This window comes from Scheffersomyces spartinae (assembly GCF_019049425.1).
Source record: "Scheffersomyces spartinae strain ARV_011 chromosome Unknown scaffold_19, whole genome shotgun sequence".
In the NCBI taxonomy this organism is placed as follows: domain Eukaryota; kingdom Fungi; phylum Ascomycota; class Pichiomycetes; order Serinales; family Debaryomycetaceae; genus Lizanozyma; species Lizanozyma spartinae.
The window spans coordinates 95192-110310 of record NW_025065066.1 but is presented as its reverse complement, the minus strand read 5'-3'; the positions used below and the strand labels follow the sequence as shown (position 1 = coordinate 110310).

The window sequence follows — 15119 nt, the reverse complement described above, 5'->3', positions numbered from 1 at the left end:
TAGTGTATACTTTTCACCGTATACCTTTACTCCTTAACTATGGTATTATGGTCATATTTGTGTCGCACTTTGTCCCTAATTACAAATACAATACTACATGTCTCTTTCTCCATCATGATTGACAAACAAACCAAATACGATAGACAATTACGATTATGGGCAAACACAGGACAAGATAACTTGGAAAGATGCCATCTCTGTATGATTAATGCTGATGCCACTGCTTCGGAAACACTCAAGAATTTGGTTCTTCCAGGGTTAGGTAAGTTTACCATTGTAGACGCCGGTACTGTTTGTCCAGGTGATCTTTCTGGTAATTTCTTCCTTACAGAGGCTGATTTAGGGAAGAATCGAGCTGAAGCCTTGACTCGGAACTTGCTAGAACTCAATCCTGATGTTGAGGGCAAGTGGGTGGCGGAACAATCAATTGATTCTTTGGATGCTCAATTTTGGGATCAATTTGATATGGTGATAATATCCAATTATGTAAAGGGGTATGATGAATTGGTTCAATTGCTTTGGAGACAAGACATCCCGTTACTTGTGGCCACAACTATGGGATATTACGGGTCTTTACATGTTATACGAAGTGAAACTACGGTGGTTGAAACCCACCATCCTTCTCAACGATTCCAATTATTCTTAGACAAGCCATGGCCAGAACTACAACAATTTGTAGATTCATTTGACCTTGAAACACTAGATGAGACAGATCATGCACAGGTGCCATATATTGTGATTTATATTAAATTACTTGCTCAATTAAGAGCATCAAATAGTCCTATCCCTAAAACTTACCAACAGAAACAACATTTTAAAACCCTTATTGAATCCTTATCTAGAGACATTTCTCAAGAAACAAACTTTATAGAGGCTTCAAGCTCCCTTTTCCGTACAGTCCTCGAAACTGAAATACCGCCTTCAGTAGTGGAGATCATGAAAATTGCTAGTAAGTTGGACCTCACCCAAACATCATTATTCTGGATCTATGTGAAGGCTTTAGAGAACTTTGCCTCAAAAAATGAAGGACTTTTACCGTTACCAGGAACTCTACCAGATATGGCATCTAACACGGCCAATTATGTGCAACTTCAAAAAATATACCATCAAAAGGCTATTAAAGACCGTGAAGCGTTTGCTAAAGAAGTTCAGATTCTATCTGCCAGTTTGGGAAGAGAAGAAGCAGATGATTTGAACCTGGATTTGATAAGTAGCTTCTGCAAAAACTCTAATCTTTTGTATGTTTCCAAAGGCTCGTACAAACAAGTCTCAGAGCAAATAGTGAAGGATTGTCTTGTCCCAGGGAAATATAACATATCTGCAGTTTACCTATCGTTGTTGAATACTAGGTATTATTTTAATATATTTGGTTCACTACCTTCAATTAAAGATTTAGAATCTTTTACACAATTGGCATTCGATGTTATATTTAAGCCTTACATGTCTTCCATATCAGACATTCCAGAATCGGTTATTTTGACTTTCACAGATGTATTAAGTCATAATACAAATTCCTACCATAATTTAGCCAGTTTTATTGGGGGGATCACAGCGCAAGAGGTGTTAAAAATAGCTACGGCTCAATATATCCCACTTGATAATGTATTTGTATTTGATGGAATAGTCTCAACCAGTCAAAAGTGGAAAATTGAATAATATTACAACTGAGCCTATAAATCGTCAAATGATCCTTGCATTCCAGAAGAAGAAGTGGTCTTCTTTTTTTTATTGGACCTAACAATGTCTTTCCAATCTTCCTTGACTTCTTCTTCATCAGATGAGTCCTTTTCCAATATTTGCTTTTCTATAGCATCACGTTTACGTTTCATCTTTTCTCTTCTTTCTTGTTTTGTCTCTTTACTTTCAACTTTAGTGGACCAAGCTTCGTTCTTTTTTTTAAGTTCCTTTCTCTTCTTTGCATCGTTGATCATTTTAAGTTTATCTGCTTCCAAATTTTCTACTCTGACGGTTTCCTTTTGCTTATCAGCGTAAGCATAATTATCAAGGTCAACAGGATCTCCTAACCAACCACCTTCGGGTATCAATTCATTCGGGATATATTTTGTTTCAGGCATTTTGGGTAATCTTAATAGACCATAACTTTTGGCCATTCCCAAATAATCAAAGGATTGTAATCTGAAAATTGATGATGCAACATGTTTGGAATAATATTTCATGAATCCAACATAAGCTTTAATTGATAGTTCATGACGTGCTCTATCATCAAGCAAGTATTGTCTAAGTTTAGTATTGAAATTAATTCGGAAATCTTTGGGAATCTTTGGAGCTGTTTCTTCAGATAATATCAAGCCTTTCACTTCCATGAATCCAATATAATCTTCTTCCCTTGTGTTGTTATTGAGCATCACTATGGCTCTACCGACTTTATTGGCTCTACCGGTTCTCCCACAACGATGTAAAAACACAGCAGGATCCGTTGGGGGGTCTAATTGAATGACTAGATCCACATCAGGTATATCAATACCTCTTGCGGCCACATCTGTGGTCATCAAAACAGATTTATTTACCAAAGAGTTGTCATTGGTAAAGGCTTCCAATGTCTTGAGTCTGGCTTTGGTTTGTAACTGTCCATGAAGGGAATAAAACAGTAACAAGTTTTTCAGTAAGAGATTATGAAACACATTGTAAAAGTATTTGACTGATGTGCATGTGGGGAAATACACTATGGCTTTCTTATAGTGATATTGAGTAAGCAATTCAATTAAAGACAAAATTTTATCTTCAGAATTGATCATCATGTATTTGATTGAAAGGGAAGCAGGGGCAGAGCCAGATCCAGTGGTAACTGCGGGGTTTTTAGATTTAACAACCACTTTAACTGGGTTGTTCATTCCTGTTCTAAAGATGGAATCACCAGCAGTAGATATGGTAGCAGAAAATAACCCTGTTCTTCTTTGCTTTGGTAATTGTTTTAAGATCAGAACCACGTCTGTCTCGAAGGACAAGTCCAATAACTTATCTGCCTCGTCTAGTACGGCTATTTCTAAGGAAGATGTATGGACATATTTTGATTTCATGAAATCAAGTAATCTTCCCGGAGTCCCAATTAAGATTTGATGACGGTTATCCACAAACAGTTCAATATCTTGTCTAACACTTGTTAAAGAACCTACTAACAATTGAGTAGATATATTCTTTTTGTCATCCGGTAAATATTTAAGGATCAGATCGAAAACTGATTGGATTTGACTTGCCAATTCTCTAGTAGGTGCTATAACCATTGCAAGCATGTGACCTTTCTTCACTGGTTCAGGAGCATCATCTCCTTCAGATACGGAGTACATTCTTGTGGAAACCTTTTGTAAAACAGGTATAGCATAGGCCAAGGTCTTCCCGGACCCTGTAACGGCTTCAACCACCACATCTTTGTTCTGACTAAATAATGGGATAGCACTGGCTTGTACTGGTGTCATGGTTGGAAACCCCAAAGATACTATCGCATCTTTGAGCCATGGATGAAGATCACATCGAAGGTTCTCCCATAGTAAGGATCCTTTTTTAGTCTCCATTAGGAATGGTATATATAATGCCAAGTATCTATTAGACGACTCTATTGAAAGAGCCAGCAGAAATGAATATACGCTCGTTCCGCATAGTCGACCCGAGATATGAGAGTGCGCGATGAGGTAAATTTTTCAGAATAGCATCAACCAATTGACCGACTCTTCATGCGATGCCTAGCCAGGTTTAGACCACAGACAAGAGCCATGAGTACTCAATACGGGCTGTGGACCCGGGAGCAGTTGATTGCACGGGTTGTGGAGCTTGAAAGTCGGGCGAAAGGAACTGCAGTAAACAGAGACGAGTCTATCAGCCGCATCGACGCAAACGAGCTGTTAAGCAACGTCAATAACGACCATACTGAACCAATCAAACCCAAGAAGAAACAATTTGATTTCTCAGCCCACCCTCAACGTTTTATAGCTCTTAGATTTGCTTATCTTGGATGGAACTATAATGGTTTGGCGTATCAATATGAACCTACTGAATTCCCAACAGTGGAAGGGGAAATTCTAAAGGCTCTCGATAAGGCAAGACTTATCTCCGAACCAGAACCAACTACATGTAATTTCAGTAGATGTGGAAGAACAGATAAAGGGGTCAGTGCCATGAATCAAGTGATTTCTTTAGATGTGAGATCCAATTTAACCAAGGATGAACAATTAGATCCCCAGAATGACCAAAGGGAATTACCTTATATGAGCATACTCAATTCAATGCTTCCAGCTGATATAGTCATAACTGCGATATGCTTAAGACCTCCAACTAATTTCAATGCGAGATTTAGTTGTTTATCCCGACACTATAGATATCTCATTCACAAGGATTCCTTAGACATAGCCTTGATGAAAGAAGCAGCTGCTAAATATGAAGGTCGACATGATTTCCGTAACTTATGCAAACTAGATGGATCCAAGCAAATTGTTAACCATGTTCGAGAGATCATCTCTAGCAAGATCATTCCTCACGAAACTGATGAGAATTATGTTATATTTGATCTTAAAGGTCTGGCATTCCTTTGGCATCAAGTGAGATGTATGGTAGCCATTTTGCTTATGGTGGGACAAAAGTTGGAGAAACCTTCACTTATTGATGAGCTTTTAGACGTTGAAAGGAACCCTCAAAGACCGGCATATGCTATGGCTCATGATGTACCCTTGGTGTTATATGATTGTGAGTTCCCAGAAATGGAATGGTTCCCATTCATTAAAGATGCCACTAGTTCTAAAGTCAGGAGAGAAGTGGCTCGAATGCGTGGAGTCATTCAAAGCTATGAGATTAGAGCATTGATGGGTAACTACATGAAGCAGGCCTTCTTTGATAAACATCCAGATACAGATAAAATGTACACTGGATATGATGTACTCAATTCTGGTGATGGACAAGGAAGACTCTATAAGAAACATTTACCAGTGATGTCTCGAACATTAGGAGATCCAGTTGAAATGGTTAATCAACGATGGCGAGATAAGAAGAAACGGAAGTTAGAAGAAGAAGAACGATTGAGTAAAGTTGAATGAATGTATATAGTTAAAATTAATTAGATATCCAAGATGGTTCCCAATACTGCCATTCTCCCTTAAGTCCTTGAGTGTCTAACCAAAGTAATCCTTCCATGATCATTTCCTCTATAATAGTAGCACATCTTGTCACGTCCCAGCCATAATTATCATGTAATAACCTATAAGTAACGAATCCACCAGTAAACAGACACATTTCATAGATGTTTCGTTGATCAACAGAGATGCCTCCATCTTTAGAGGATCCTCCTGTGATACTTGAAAACCTTAACCAACTACTATTGTTACTTTGCATTATTTCATAACCATTTCCTAACTCCTTTAAAACCTCTATACATTTTGTAACATCATTATCGGTCACCTTGAGCTCTAAAACACTTGTTCCTGAAGTTGTGTTCAATTGTGATCTCAATTCCTTCAAAGAAATAAGACCTCCATTCATAGCTCGGGTTTCCTGACACACTTCTACTATTCTTAACAGAAGAATGGTATAATATTCTTGTGGCTTATCTACTCCATCCGAAATCCCAGCTCCCAAAGAGTGGATAAGAAGTGCAACAGGATCTATACCTACTTGTTGGCAAAGTCTTGTAAACTTGGTTCTGAATTCAGAGTTCACTCGTATGGTTTCTCGGTGATCCACAGAAAAGTTAACTATTGCAGATTGAAGTACTGATAATTGCGTTGATAATTGGCTGGACTGTCTCTCATTTATAAGTCTTCCAAGTTCAAGATAAGCCTCTCTATTATATCGTAGCAGCATTGTAAATGTAAGTTAGTACTCCGATAATCTTATCTCTGACTGTAATATTTAGTATATACGTACATGATTATTTTTTGGTGTCATGTGATCAATCACGTGATAATACTAATTGAAATAACTGTTGGTACCTCGTTAATAGTTAAACCTCTCCGCCATTAAACCGTACTAAACCTGACCAAATATAATCGCCTTCATGTGACTGTAATATTATTCGCCTTAAATTTCAAAGTAACCGTTCTTTCATTCCATCTCTGCACATTGAACCGATTATTTACCCAATACTCCCGTTTAGGGAATTTATGCTGCCCATTATTATTATTATTTTAGCCCATGCAATTTATTTACTTATTCCTTTATTTCAAGGTTGCAAACTATGTGGTCCGCCTGGGGTGATATCAGTGTTAATTCTTTCTTCCCACGGTTCGTTTGAGGGGATGCAAGATTGGTAGCGCGCATCGGTACTAGAATATATATCTCCGGCTATTCGGTTATATTTTCAACTACAAATATTCACTAAGAGACTCAACTATTAGAACCTTCTCTAAAGAAAGTCTAATATCAGTACGCCGTTATCTCATACTACATCCATATATCATTAACGCATTAGAATCACCTTAGACCTCCCATCCGATGACTATTTCTCCTGATCCAAAATATACTGTGGAACCTCCACACGAAATTGAAGTTAGACTTCCAAATGGTGTTTCAGGAACTATTGCGATTCCTCATGCCACGGCTTTTGATGGTGACTTTGTGGATGGACTCCATCCTCCAACACATAAATGTGCTATTATTTTGCATGGACAAGGCGGTCACAGAGATTATTGTTACCAGAAACATTTGGCACATCGATTGGCCAGAGATTTGGGAATGTATTCACTTAGAATCGACTTCCGAGGGTGCGGGGAGTCCGAGGATATTGCCGACCCAATGGTGGGCCGGGTCCTAGAATCTGATATTGAAGATATTGAAGAGTGTTGTCGTTATATGATAGATTCCAGTTTAAATCCTTTGGGTACTAGTTTCACTATTCTGTCGATTGTAGGCCACAGTAGAGGTGGTGTGGCGATGTTTTTATGGGCATGTAAACAATTAAAACTGACAAATGGAGGAATTACAGTACCCAATTTAATTAATTGTTCCGCCAGATTTGTATCTCACACAGTTACGGGGAGATATGGGTTCAAGCAAGATTCAGTACTCATTAGTCAATATCGATATGGAAGATACCAACCAGTTCCTTTCACCAAAAAGGAACTTGAATCTTTGGCAACAGCAGATTTGGAGCCAATCAAAGATTTACCGCTAGACACTTCAGTTCTTAGTGTTTATGGTATGAATGATTCAATAATTCCACCTAATGATTGTCAACATTATGCCAATGCATTGAATAGAGGACCATTTTCTCATCGTTTGGAATTGATACCCGATGCTAGCCATAATTTCTTTGGATCAACTCAAGTTAAAGATCTTGATGCTCATGAAATTTTAAGATTGCCTATAACCAAATATAATGTGTTTAATTATAATTATCTCGTGGTAGATAACATTATTGATTTTTTGCAACCTGAGAATGAATTACAAAGGTTTGTTGCAGCTTCTCGAAACGTCGGGCATTTACCTAGATGGAAGAAAGTTGAAGGAATTTCCAATTTCCGTGATATGGGTGGTTGGAAGATAAATCTTCCTAGGTTCCATGGCCCTGGGAAGACTGTCTATGTTAAGCCTAATTTCCTATATCGATGCGCACTGACAAGTCATGTAACTGAAGCCGGCGTTGCCACCATGAAGAACGAATTGGGGATACATGCTGTATTTGATTTACGTTCAGATGGTGAAATCGAGAAGGATGGTGCTCCAAGAGAGTTGATTGAGAAGCATGGTATTAAATGGATCCACGCTCCCGTTTTCACTAGTGATGATTATTCACCTCAAGCTATTGCAATGAGATATACCAATTTACTTACTTGCTGGTCAACATATGTGAATGTCTATGATAACATGTTGGAAAATGGGGTTTCATGTTTCCGTCTGATATTTGAGTATATCCGGGATGAACAGAAGCCGTTTGTCTTCCATTGCACTGCAGGGAAAGATCGCACTGGTATTTTGGGGATGTTGATACTTTTATTGGTTGGAGTTGATAAGAATACTCTTGCAAGAGAATATGAATTGACAACAGTGGGGTTACGTCCTGATCATCCAAAGTTAAAGGAAGGGTTTATGAAAGTTGTTGATAAATTCAAATCTGATAATGAAGATGTTAGTGATTTTGAACAACTTATTTCTCAAGGAAGAAGTAGCTTTAACATTTATGAAGATGGATTCAATAATTTGATCAGTTCTCGATATGAAGCCATGTTATCCACCATTGAAATGTTTAATAATCCCAATGAAAAGTATGGAGGAATCGTTAACTACATGAAGGAATATTTGAAGTTCCTGGATGATGATATTCGAACCATTTATAATGTTTTGGTATCCACAAGTCCAAGTTTTTCCTTTAGTGGGAACTTGGAATTTGTTCACAGTACAAAGACCAATGAAGCTAAATTGTGATGAAACGTAGAAGAAATTTATGGTGTGTATAATTATATGGTATGCTTATTAATGCTATTTCTTACATGATTGGTAATGGACGATTCTTAAATATCAATTTGTTGTATATGGTATCCACAATTGATACATCTGTTTTACTTGGATCAGACAGAAGTCGAAGCACAAGTAATGGATTCTCTAACTTAACTACTGACCCCATCAATCGTTGTGATTTACCAATAAACAATGTACACTTTCGAGAATCAGTAGCATCAAAACTTAAACTCCCAAACTTCACTCCTTGATAGATTTTGTCTATCGTAATATAATTATCTAAATATTCTTGTGGGAACGCGTCTGCCAGCAACGCGTTTATTTCTGGAGGTGTATTGAGCTCTCCCTGTATTTCTAGAAGACTTAAACCATGGGGAGTTTCAATGAGAGGACCATTTGGATCTGATCCTTGTAGCACGTGAGGGTCGTACGTAACTTCTACTGAAGGCATAACCTAGAGGGCTTTGAAACGGAATATTTTCTGAATAAAGAATGTACTTGATATAGTTGGCATCAGTAGCACATTACTAGCACATTACTAGCAAATTAGAAGGTGGTCACGTGACATTAGATACCTTTTGTGGGAAGAAGGACACAACCTCAGTTCATGGGCTCAAAATCATCTACCAAGGCTTACAGTGAACAATCATATAACCGGTAACGGAGAAAAGGATGTTACTGAAACCAAAGTTAATTTTTACATGCTATGTTTTAATTGTATTTGCGGGGGTGAGTATCATCGTAGGATATTGAACCGAGATGCCGAGTCTGCCAAGATGTGTTAACACAGTTTGAAGGAAAAAGCCACTTAACGACACAAAAGTCCATTTGTTAGTAAATAAATGTCGCCCTTGCTCACATCACTTAAACCACATGACCACTAACGCAAGCATGACTAGTAAAACATCTGCAGTAGACTTTGCCAGTTGACCTACCTAACTATCTAACATGTATGTCCTTAAATGTTGTAAATGTTTATGCAGTCAGTTTTACCAAGATCTAAACGAGAGGTGGTTTTGTGAGCGTTAATCGGTATTCCAATCATTTTCCGAAAACGCAGACATACACTTAGTTGTACCGAGACTTACACCAGGATATCAACCATGTACTGTACTTTGTATAACAAAAGCTTTGCTTAGTTCTAACTACAGTGGTATAGGTGAATCTTCCTTTCCTGGGCCACCAAGTTTTCTGACAACTTGTATAATAGGACAAATTACTACATTTCATACAATATGATAATCTGCCACATTCTATCATGTGCTCAATGTTACTCTTCGGAAGCATAATAACTAAATATACTCGAATGCTTTGCTTCTCTTTGCCGAGCGCATTTCGGGTAGTGTTGTTGTTTCTCCCCATCTATTGTTCTGCCCATCTCTGTAAAATTCTACGTTGTTTCATACTGCATGTTGCACCTATACGACATTTTCTCCTCGACTGTCAGCCAAAAAATATTATGATGCAACAAACATCTGTGGGGCCGTTTCATGGAAACTTTGGTGCATCTCCCCTCTTCCCCTCTAAACTTTGACAAGAACATTTGTGTTATCAGTCATGTGTTTATGTAGCCTAAAGTAGTCTAAACATATAAGAAGGTCATTGACTTCTTTGCATTACTAAAAAAAAACAAATCTGTGTAGTAGAACTCTTTCCACATATATTTGAAAGCCCTTTCTGTCAGAACTTATATATCCCTATTAGGATTTTTCGTCTGCACGTATAACGAAACCAAACAAATAATACGGTGTGAAAATTTTTTGCCCTACCATTGTTAGTACACTTCCTCCTTATACTTACTGCCATTTAAATAGTATCAACACTTTTTTATCATCCCTTAACTCTTTCCTATTTCTAATAATAATAGTCAGCCAATCATGTCTGAAGGGGAATACACAGCCGTTCATGGGTTGATGCAATTGATGCGTTACCAAAACAATTATCCAAACCTCATGTCTGGTGTGGACAAGTTATCAGCACAAGCAAAGAACTTATTTGGACCTAATCCTCCTCCAGTGTTGATTGACTATGCATTGCAATACCAAATGAATTTGTTTGGTGATTATCCAACTTCTAAAGATGTTGTTCCATCAGCCATTTTCTCTGCCGTTTTTGGTATCATCGCTATTATCCATTTGGGGATTTTCTCTATTAACTACTCTCGTGGGCATTACTTTTGGCTATCTTTGGGTTGGGCCTTCTATGCCATTATGAGAACCATTGGCTGGATTCTTCGTATTGTGTGGTCTAAAGATTTAACCAGAACAGGTTTGGGAATTGCCGATGAAGTGCTTCTTCTTATTCCTGCTGTATTATTAATTGCTTTCAACTTGATTCTCGCTCAAAGAATCTTTACTTGGAGACATCCAGTTGGAGGGTCTCGTAAATTGTTCTGGGCCTTTATGATGATTTTATATGTCTTGGTTATTGGAGTCATTGCCATGTGTATTGTTGGTTCTGCTGTTCCTTACTTATACTTCCTCAGTACAGCAGCTGTCAGTAGATACCAAAAGGTTGTGGAAGCCGCAATGATTCTTTTATGTTTGTATTCGCTTACTGCGGTTTCCTTACTTGGATTGGCTTACTTTTTAAAACCCACTAGAAGGGATGAAAGCTTGTACACTTATCAACCTTGGTGGATTGAATCATTTGCTCCCACATATTTTGTTCGTAAGGGTGCGGAAAAGGAAGCTGCCGTTTCGTTCCTTAAGAGAAACCGTAACCAAAGAAATGCCATCAGAGTCATTGCTGCTACTCATCATCATTATAAACAAGTTCATGGTGTTACTAACGAAAGAGGAGCATTGGGCCATAATGTTTCACTTGGAATCGTCAGCATTTCAACCGTTCTTATTTTGATTGGATGTATTTTGCGTACCGTTGTTGTCTTTGAAAAAAGATACCAAATGAACTCTGGTCCCGCCACAAAGCCTGTGGCAATGTATATTGCTTGGGGTTTGTTTGAATTCATTATCAACGCCATGTACATCATTGGAAGAGTTGATTTGAGATTCTACCGTCCAAACAAATTACCAAACAATGTCCGTGACATTAATACAGCTGATCAAACCCATGTTATCCCTTCAGATGACGAATTGGAGGTTGGTGACTCTGAAAGTTCCGAAAAGCCTGGTCCATCTTCAAGCTCCTTGGAACAACATGCCAATGATGTTACTCCTCCAGAAGCAGATTTAATTGATAACACTGAAGACAAGAAGAAGTCTGAAAATGTGGAGAACGAGAAATAATCATGTTTACTGACATCCGTTTTAATTTATATGTATTTCATTTTGTATTTTATATCACTAATTTAATAATCTTTACCCAATCGGGAAATTTTTGTAACTCCATACAAATCGTAGGTTGCTACCACATGCTTTTGGTCAACTTACTGATACATCCAAACCTCTTCATGTCACGTGACAACATATTTATGCAAAGTTTCTGCTAACCTTTCTCTTTTAAGAAAGAAAGCAGACTATATAAGCAATCACATACGATACCAAATGAAGCGTCCATTTCCTAGCTTTGAGCCATTTAATAGGAAGAATAACATAAGGGCCCATTCAAGTCAACTTGTAACCTGGCTTCAAATCAAGAATCAATGTATCTTTTGATTCAGTTTTATTACCAAGCAAAAAGCTTTCAATTAATTTCCTATCTATGGGGATCATGGTAGAGTCCTACTGTTCAAACGTATCAGTAGGAATTTCTTAATTACAGTCTTTTACAAGTATACCAATTATTCTCGCGTATATATTGCGGACTAATTATAAAGAAGTAAGGCACTTCTTTATCCGATGGCTACCTATATACCCGGTCCGATTTATGTCGCAAGTATAGTAGAGGGTTACCCGCACTTTGGCATTTTTTACTATACAAATATACTGGTGTTAGCTCCTCTACGCTGTTGAACGCTTGTAATAGTACTCCATATTACCATATTACACCATGTTAAGTTCTTTGCTGTTGGCTGCAAGTACTCGTAATTGGCTACAACAAAGTTTTATACGTTATAGCTCCCGTAAACCAAAATGTCCTCCTCCTACTTTAGACACTGGGTGCACTCATTGTCAAACACCCTTTGAAAGAGACCTTTCCAAACCTCTAGCACTGTCACAGCCATATGTGGATAGATATGTTATTCATCTTAATCATAAGTATTCAACTATGGCAGATATACCGTCTCGGGTGGTTCTGCCGCTTTTAACTACAGTTAGAGAATCTCCAGAGGTAATCCAAAGTACCTTAGGTATAATCGAGGGTGCGGATCATCCTACACATGACAACGAGCAAATGGTGGTGAGATTCTATCCTGAGGGGATTCTTGCTCGAGGAACAGTAGAAGCTATTTCTCTGTATTTAAAATCAGAATCAGATATAAATAGTTTACAAGTGGAAGAAATATCAAAACCGTTAGTAATGGTGTGTGGGCATGCTGCCAGAGATGCTAGATGTGGTACAATAGCACCCTTATTAGTTGAAGAGCTTACAGCGGTTGCAAAGCTTCAAGGTTTGGATTTTGATGTTGGTTACATCACTCATGTTGGCGGTCATATATATGCCGGTAACCTTATAATTTTTAAGAGGGGCCAGCTTCCAACCTGGTATGGCCGAGTTGATCCTCACCATATTCAAGGGATTATCCAAGAGAGTGTACTTGGAAATAATATTATAGATGAATTGTACCGGGGTAGATAAATCACAAGATTGGTAGTAGACACCATTTTAATAAGTTATGCTTTATTGCCGATCGGCGTTAAAATATGAAACGATTGTTACACAATCGCGGCTTAATTTACATCATTTTTTTTATCTATTATTAATAAAATATAATAAACAGGCGTTTATACACAATGTATAATTCATATGCACAAGAATTGAGAAGAACTTTAACTAATTAAACATCTTCTCAAGCAACTCAACCACTCATGGTCAACATTCTTAATCCCAGCTGGATAACTTCATGGTACCATTGTCTTGGTAGTTGATATGCATCTTGAAAGCATCTCTCAAGATGTGTGGTTCGTGTAAGCACTTCTTCTTTTGAGCGTAGAAAGTAGCTCTATCAAAGTAATCTTGTAATTGGGCCTTGAAATCAGGGTGAACACACTTGTTGATAATTTCTTGGGCTCTTTCCTTTGGAGCCAAACCTCTCAAATCAGCTAAACCAATATCGGTGACAATGATATCCAAGTCATGTTCGGTTTGATCAACATGGGTAGCCATAGGAACAATACAAGAAATACCAGTTGGATCAGTCTTGGATGGTCTAGCAGATGGAGTATGCATAACAGATAACTTGGCGTTACGCAAGAAATCAGCAGAACCACCCAAACCGTTAAGCATACGAGAACCGTTAACATTGGTGGAGTTAGCATGAGCGTAAATATCCACCTCAACAGGTGTGTTCAAGGCAATGACACCTAATCTTCTGATAATTTCAGGAGAGTTGGAGACAACTTGAGAACGAAGACACAATCTAGAAGTAAACTCATCCCAGTTGGCGTAGAAACGTTCGAAACCTTCTTCAGTCAATCTAATCGAAGTAGCGGTAGCATAGTTCAAAGAACCTGATTCCAAGAAATCAAGGAAACCATCTTGTAACACTTCAGTCCAAACATTCAAGTCCTTAAAGTTAGAGCCAGCAAGACCCTCGACAACAGCATTACCAATGTTACCAATACCAGATTGCAATGGGTGCAAGTTGTAAGGCATTCTACCTAACTTGACTTCTTGTTCGAGGAATTCAATCAAGTTATCAGAGATATTTCTTGACATAGCATCAGATGGAGTATTTGCAGGAACCTTATCACCTTCATGAGATTCGACAATAGCAACAACTCTTTCAGGATCAACTGGAATAGCAGTTCTACCAGTCTTGTAATCAACGGAAGTATGCAAGTATGGAGGTCTGTGGGGGGGGTTAACTGGCAAGTCAATATCGTGAATACCTTCAAAAGATGGAGTCTTGGTGTTCACTTCAATGATGATCTTATCAGAAACTGAAAGCATTTCAGGAGATCCACCAACAGCTGGACCTGGGACAATGGCACCATCTTCAGTGATAGCAGTGGCTTCAATGATGGTGTAATCCAACAAGTCATTTTCCTTGAAACGGGTATAATAACCATAAGTCAAATCTTGAGGAAACATGGATAAATGTTTATCAAAGAAAAGCATACGACCATCGTTAATGGCAGCAGAAATGGGTTTACCAACTTGATGTGGAGATCTTTTAATGATCATGTTATTTTCGGCCCAACGACCTTCTTCGGGACCAGCAGAAGCTCCAACAAACAAATTGAATTGCAATTTACCTTGTAAGTCATTCTTTTCAACATGGTCAGCTAAAGCTGTTGGAATGGCCTTTGGAGCACCGACACCGGTGAAACCAGACCAACCAAGGTACTGGCCATGCTTAAAGAGATCAACACATTGTTCTGGGGTTCTGAGTTTCTTCAAGTAAGGAGCATATCTAACTCTGGATTTAAGAAGAGCGGACATTATTCTAAGTTATTTATGTACAACAATAATACGTATCGAAATAATTTAATATTATTAAGGTTTGTTCTGGAACACTTCTTCTGGAGGGAAGGTTAACGTAACGTATCTAGTCGCCGTACAACCACAAAAGAAAGAAAGAAAAAAGAGAACAAGAAGAAGAAGATAATCCACTATTAAAGGTGAAAAACTTGGGATTTCAACGGCTATTTAAATGG

General features: G+C 38.1%; 8 protein-coding genes across 8 annotated transcripts; 5 read left to right on the top strand and 3 right to left on the bottom strand.

Moving 5' to 3' along the window:
• Window positions 1–114: 114 nt before the first annotated feature.
• KQ657_001941 (uncharacterized protein) lies at window positions 115–1656 on the top strand (the record flags this gene model as incomplete). Its single annotated transcript, XM_043192718.1, has 1 exon — window positions 115–1656. One exon carries the CDS (start codon window positions 115–117, stop codon window positions 1654–1656), a length of 1542 nt encoding a protein of 513 aa, XP_043047773.1.
• Window positions 1657–1670: 14 nt separating this feature from the next.
• SPB4 (putative ATP-dependent RNA helicase) lies at window positions 1671–3434 on the bottom strand (the record flags this gene model as incomplete). The annotated part of the gene is made up of 1 exon (XM_043192717.1): window positions 1671–3434. The coding sequence occupies one exon, from the start codon at window positions 3432–3434 to the stop codon at window positions 1671–1673; it is 1764 nt and encodes a 587-aa protein (XP_043047772.1).
• Window positions 3435–3728: 294 nt separating this feature from the next.
• On the top strand, window positions 3729–5042 carry KQ657_001939 (pseudouridine synthase; the record flags this gene model as incomplete). Its single annotated transcript, XM_043192716.1, has 1 exon — window positions 3729–5042. One exon carries the CDS (start codon window positions 3729–3731, stop codon window positions 5040–5042), a length of 1314 nt encoding a protein of 437 aa, XP_043047771.1.
• Window positions 5043–5058: 16 nt separating this feature from the next.
• Window positions 5059–5805, bottom strand: VPS22 (ESCRT-II subunit protein; the record flags this gene model as incomplete). Its single annotated transcript, XM_043192715.1, has 1 exon — window positions 5059–5805. One exon carries the CDS (start codon window positions 5803–5805, stop codon window positions 5059–5061), a length of 747 nt encoding a protein of 248 aa, XP_043047770.1.
• A 630-nt stretch (window positions 5806–6435) lies between these two features.
• KQ657_001937 (uncharacterized protein) lies at window positions 6436–8364 on the top strand (the record flags this gene model as incomplete). Its single annotated transcript, XM_043192714.1, has 1 exon — window positions 6436–8364. The coding sequence occupies one exon, from the start codon at window positions 6436–6438 to the stop codon at window positions 8362–8364; it is 1929 nt and encodes a 642-aa protein (XP_043047769.1).
• A 1910-nt stretch (window positions 8365–10274) lies between these two features.
• On the top strand, window positions 10275–11645 carry KQ657_001936 (uncharacterized protein; the record flags this gene model as incomplete). The annotated part of the gene is made up of 1 exon (XM_043192713.1): window positions 10275–11645. One exon carries the CDS (start codon window positions 10275–10277, stop codon window positions 11643–11645), a length of 1371 nt encoding a protein of 456 aa, XP_043047768.1.
• Window positions 11646–12348: 703 nt separating this feature from the next.
• AIM32 (uncharacterized protein) lies at window positions 12349–13098 on the top strand (the record flags this gene model as incomplete). Its single annotated transcript, XM_043192712.1, has 2 exons — window positions 12349–12355; window positions 12452–13098. The coding sequence occupies 2 exons, from the start codon at window positions 12349–12351 to the stop codon at window positions 13096–13098; spliced, it is 654 nt and encodes a 217-aa protein (XP_043047767.1).
• Window positions 13099–13341: 243 nt separating this feature from the next.
• ACH1 (acetyl-CoA hydrolase) lies at window positions 13342–14904 on the bottom strand (the record flags this gene model as incomplete). Its single annotated transcript, XM_043192711.1, has 1 exon — window positions 13342–14904. One exon carries the CDS (start codon window positions 14902–14904, stop codon window positions 13342–13344), a length of 1563 nt encoding a protein of 520 aa, XP_043047766.1.
• Window positions 14905–15119: the final 215 nt, after the last annotated feature.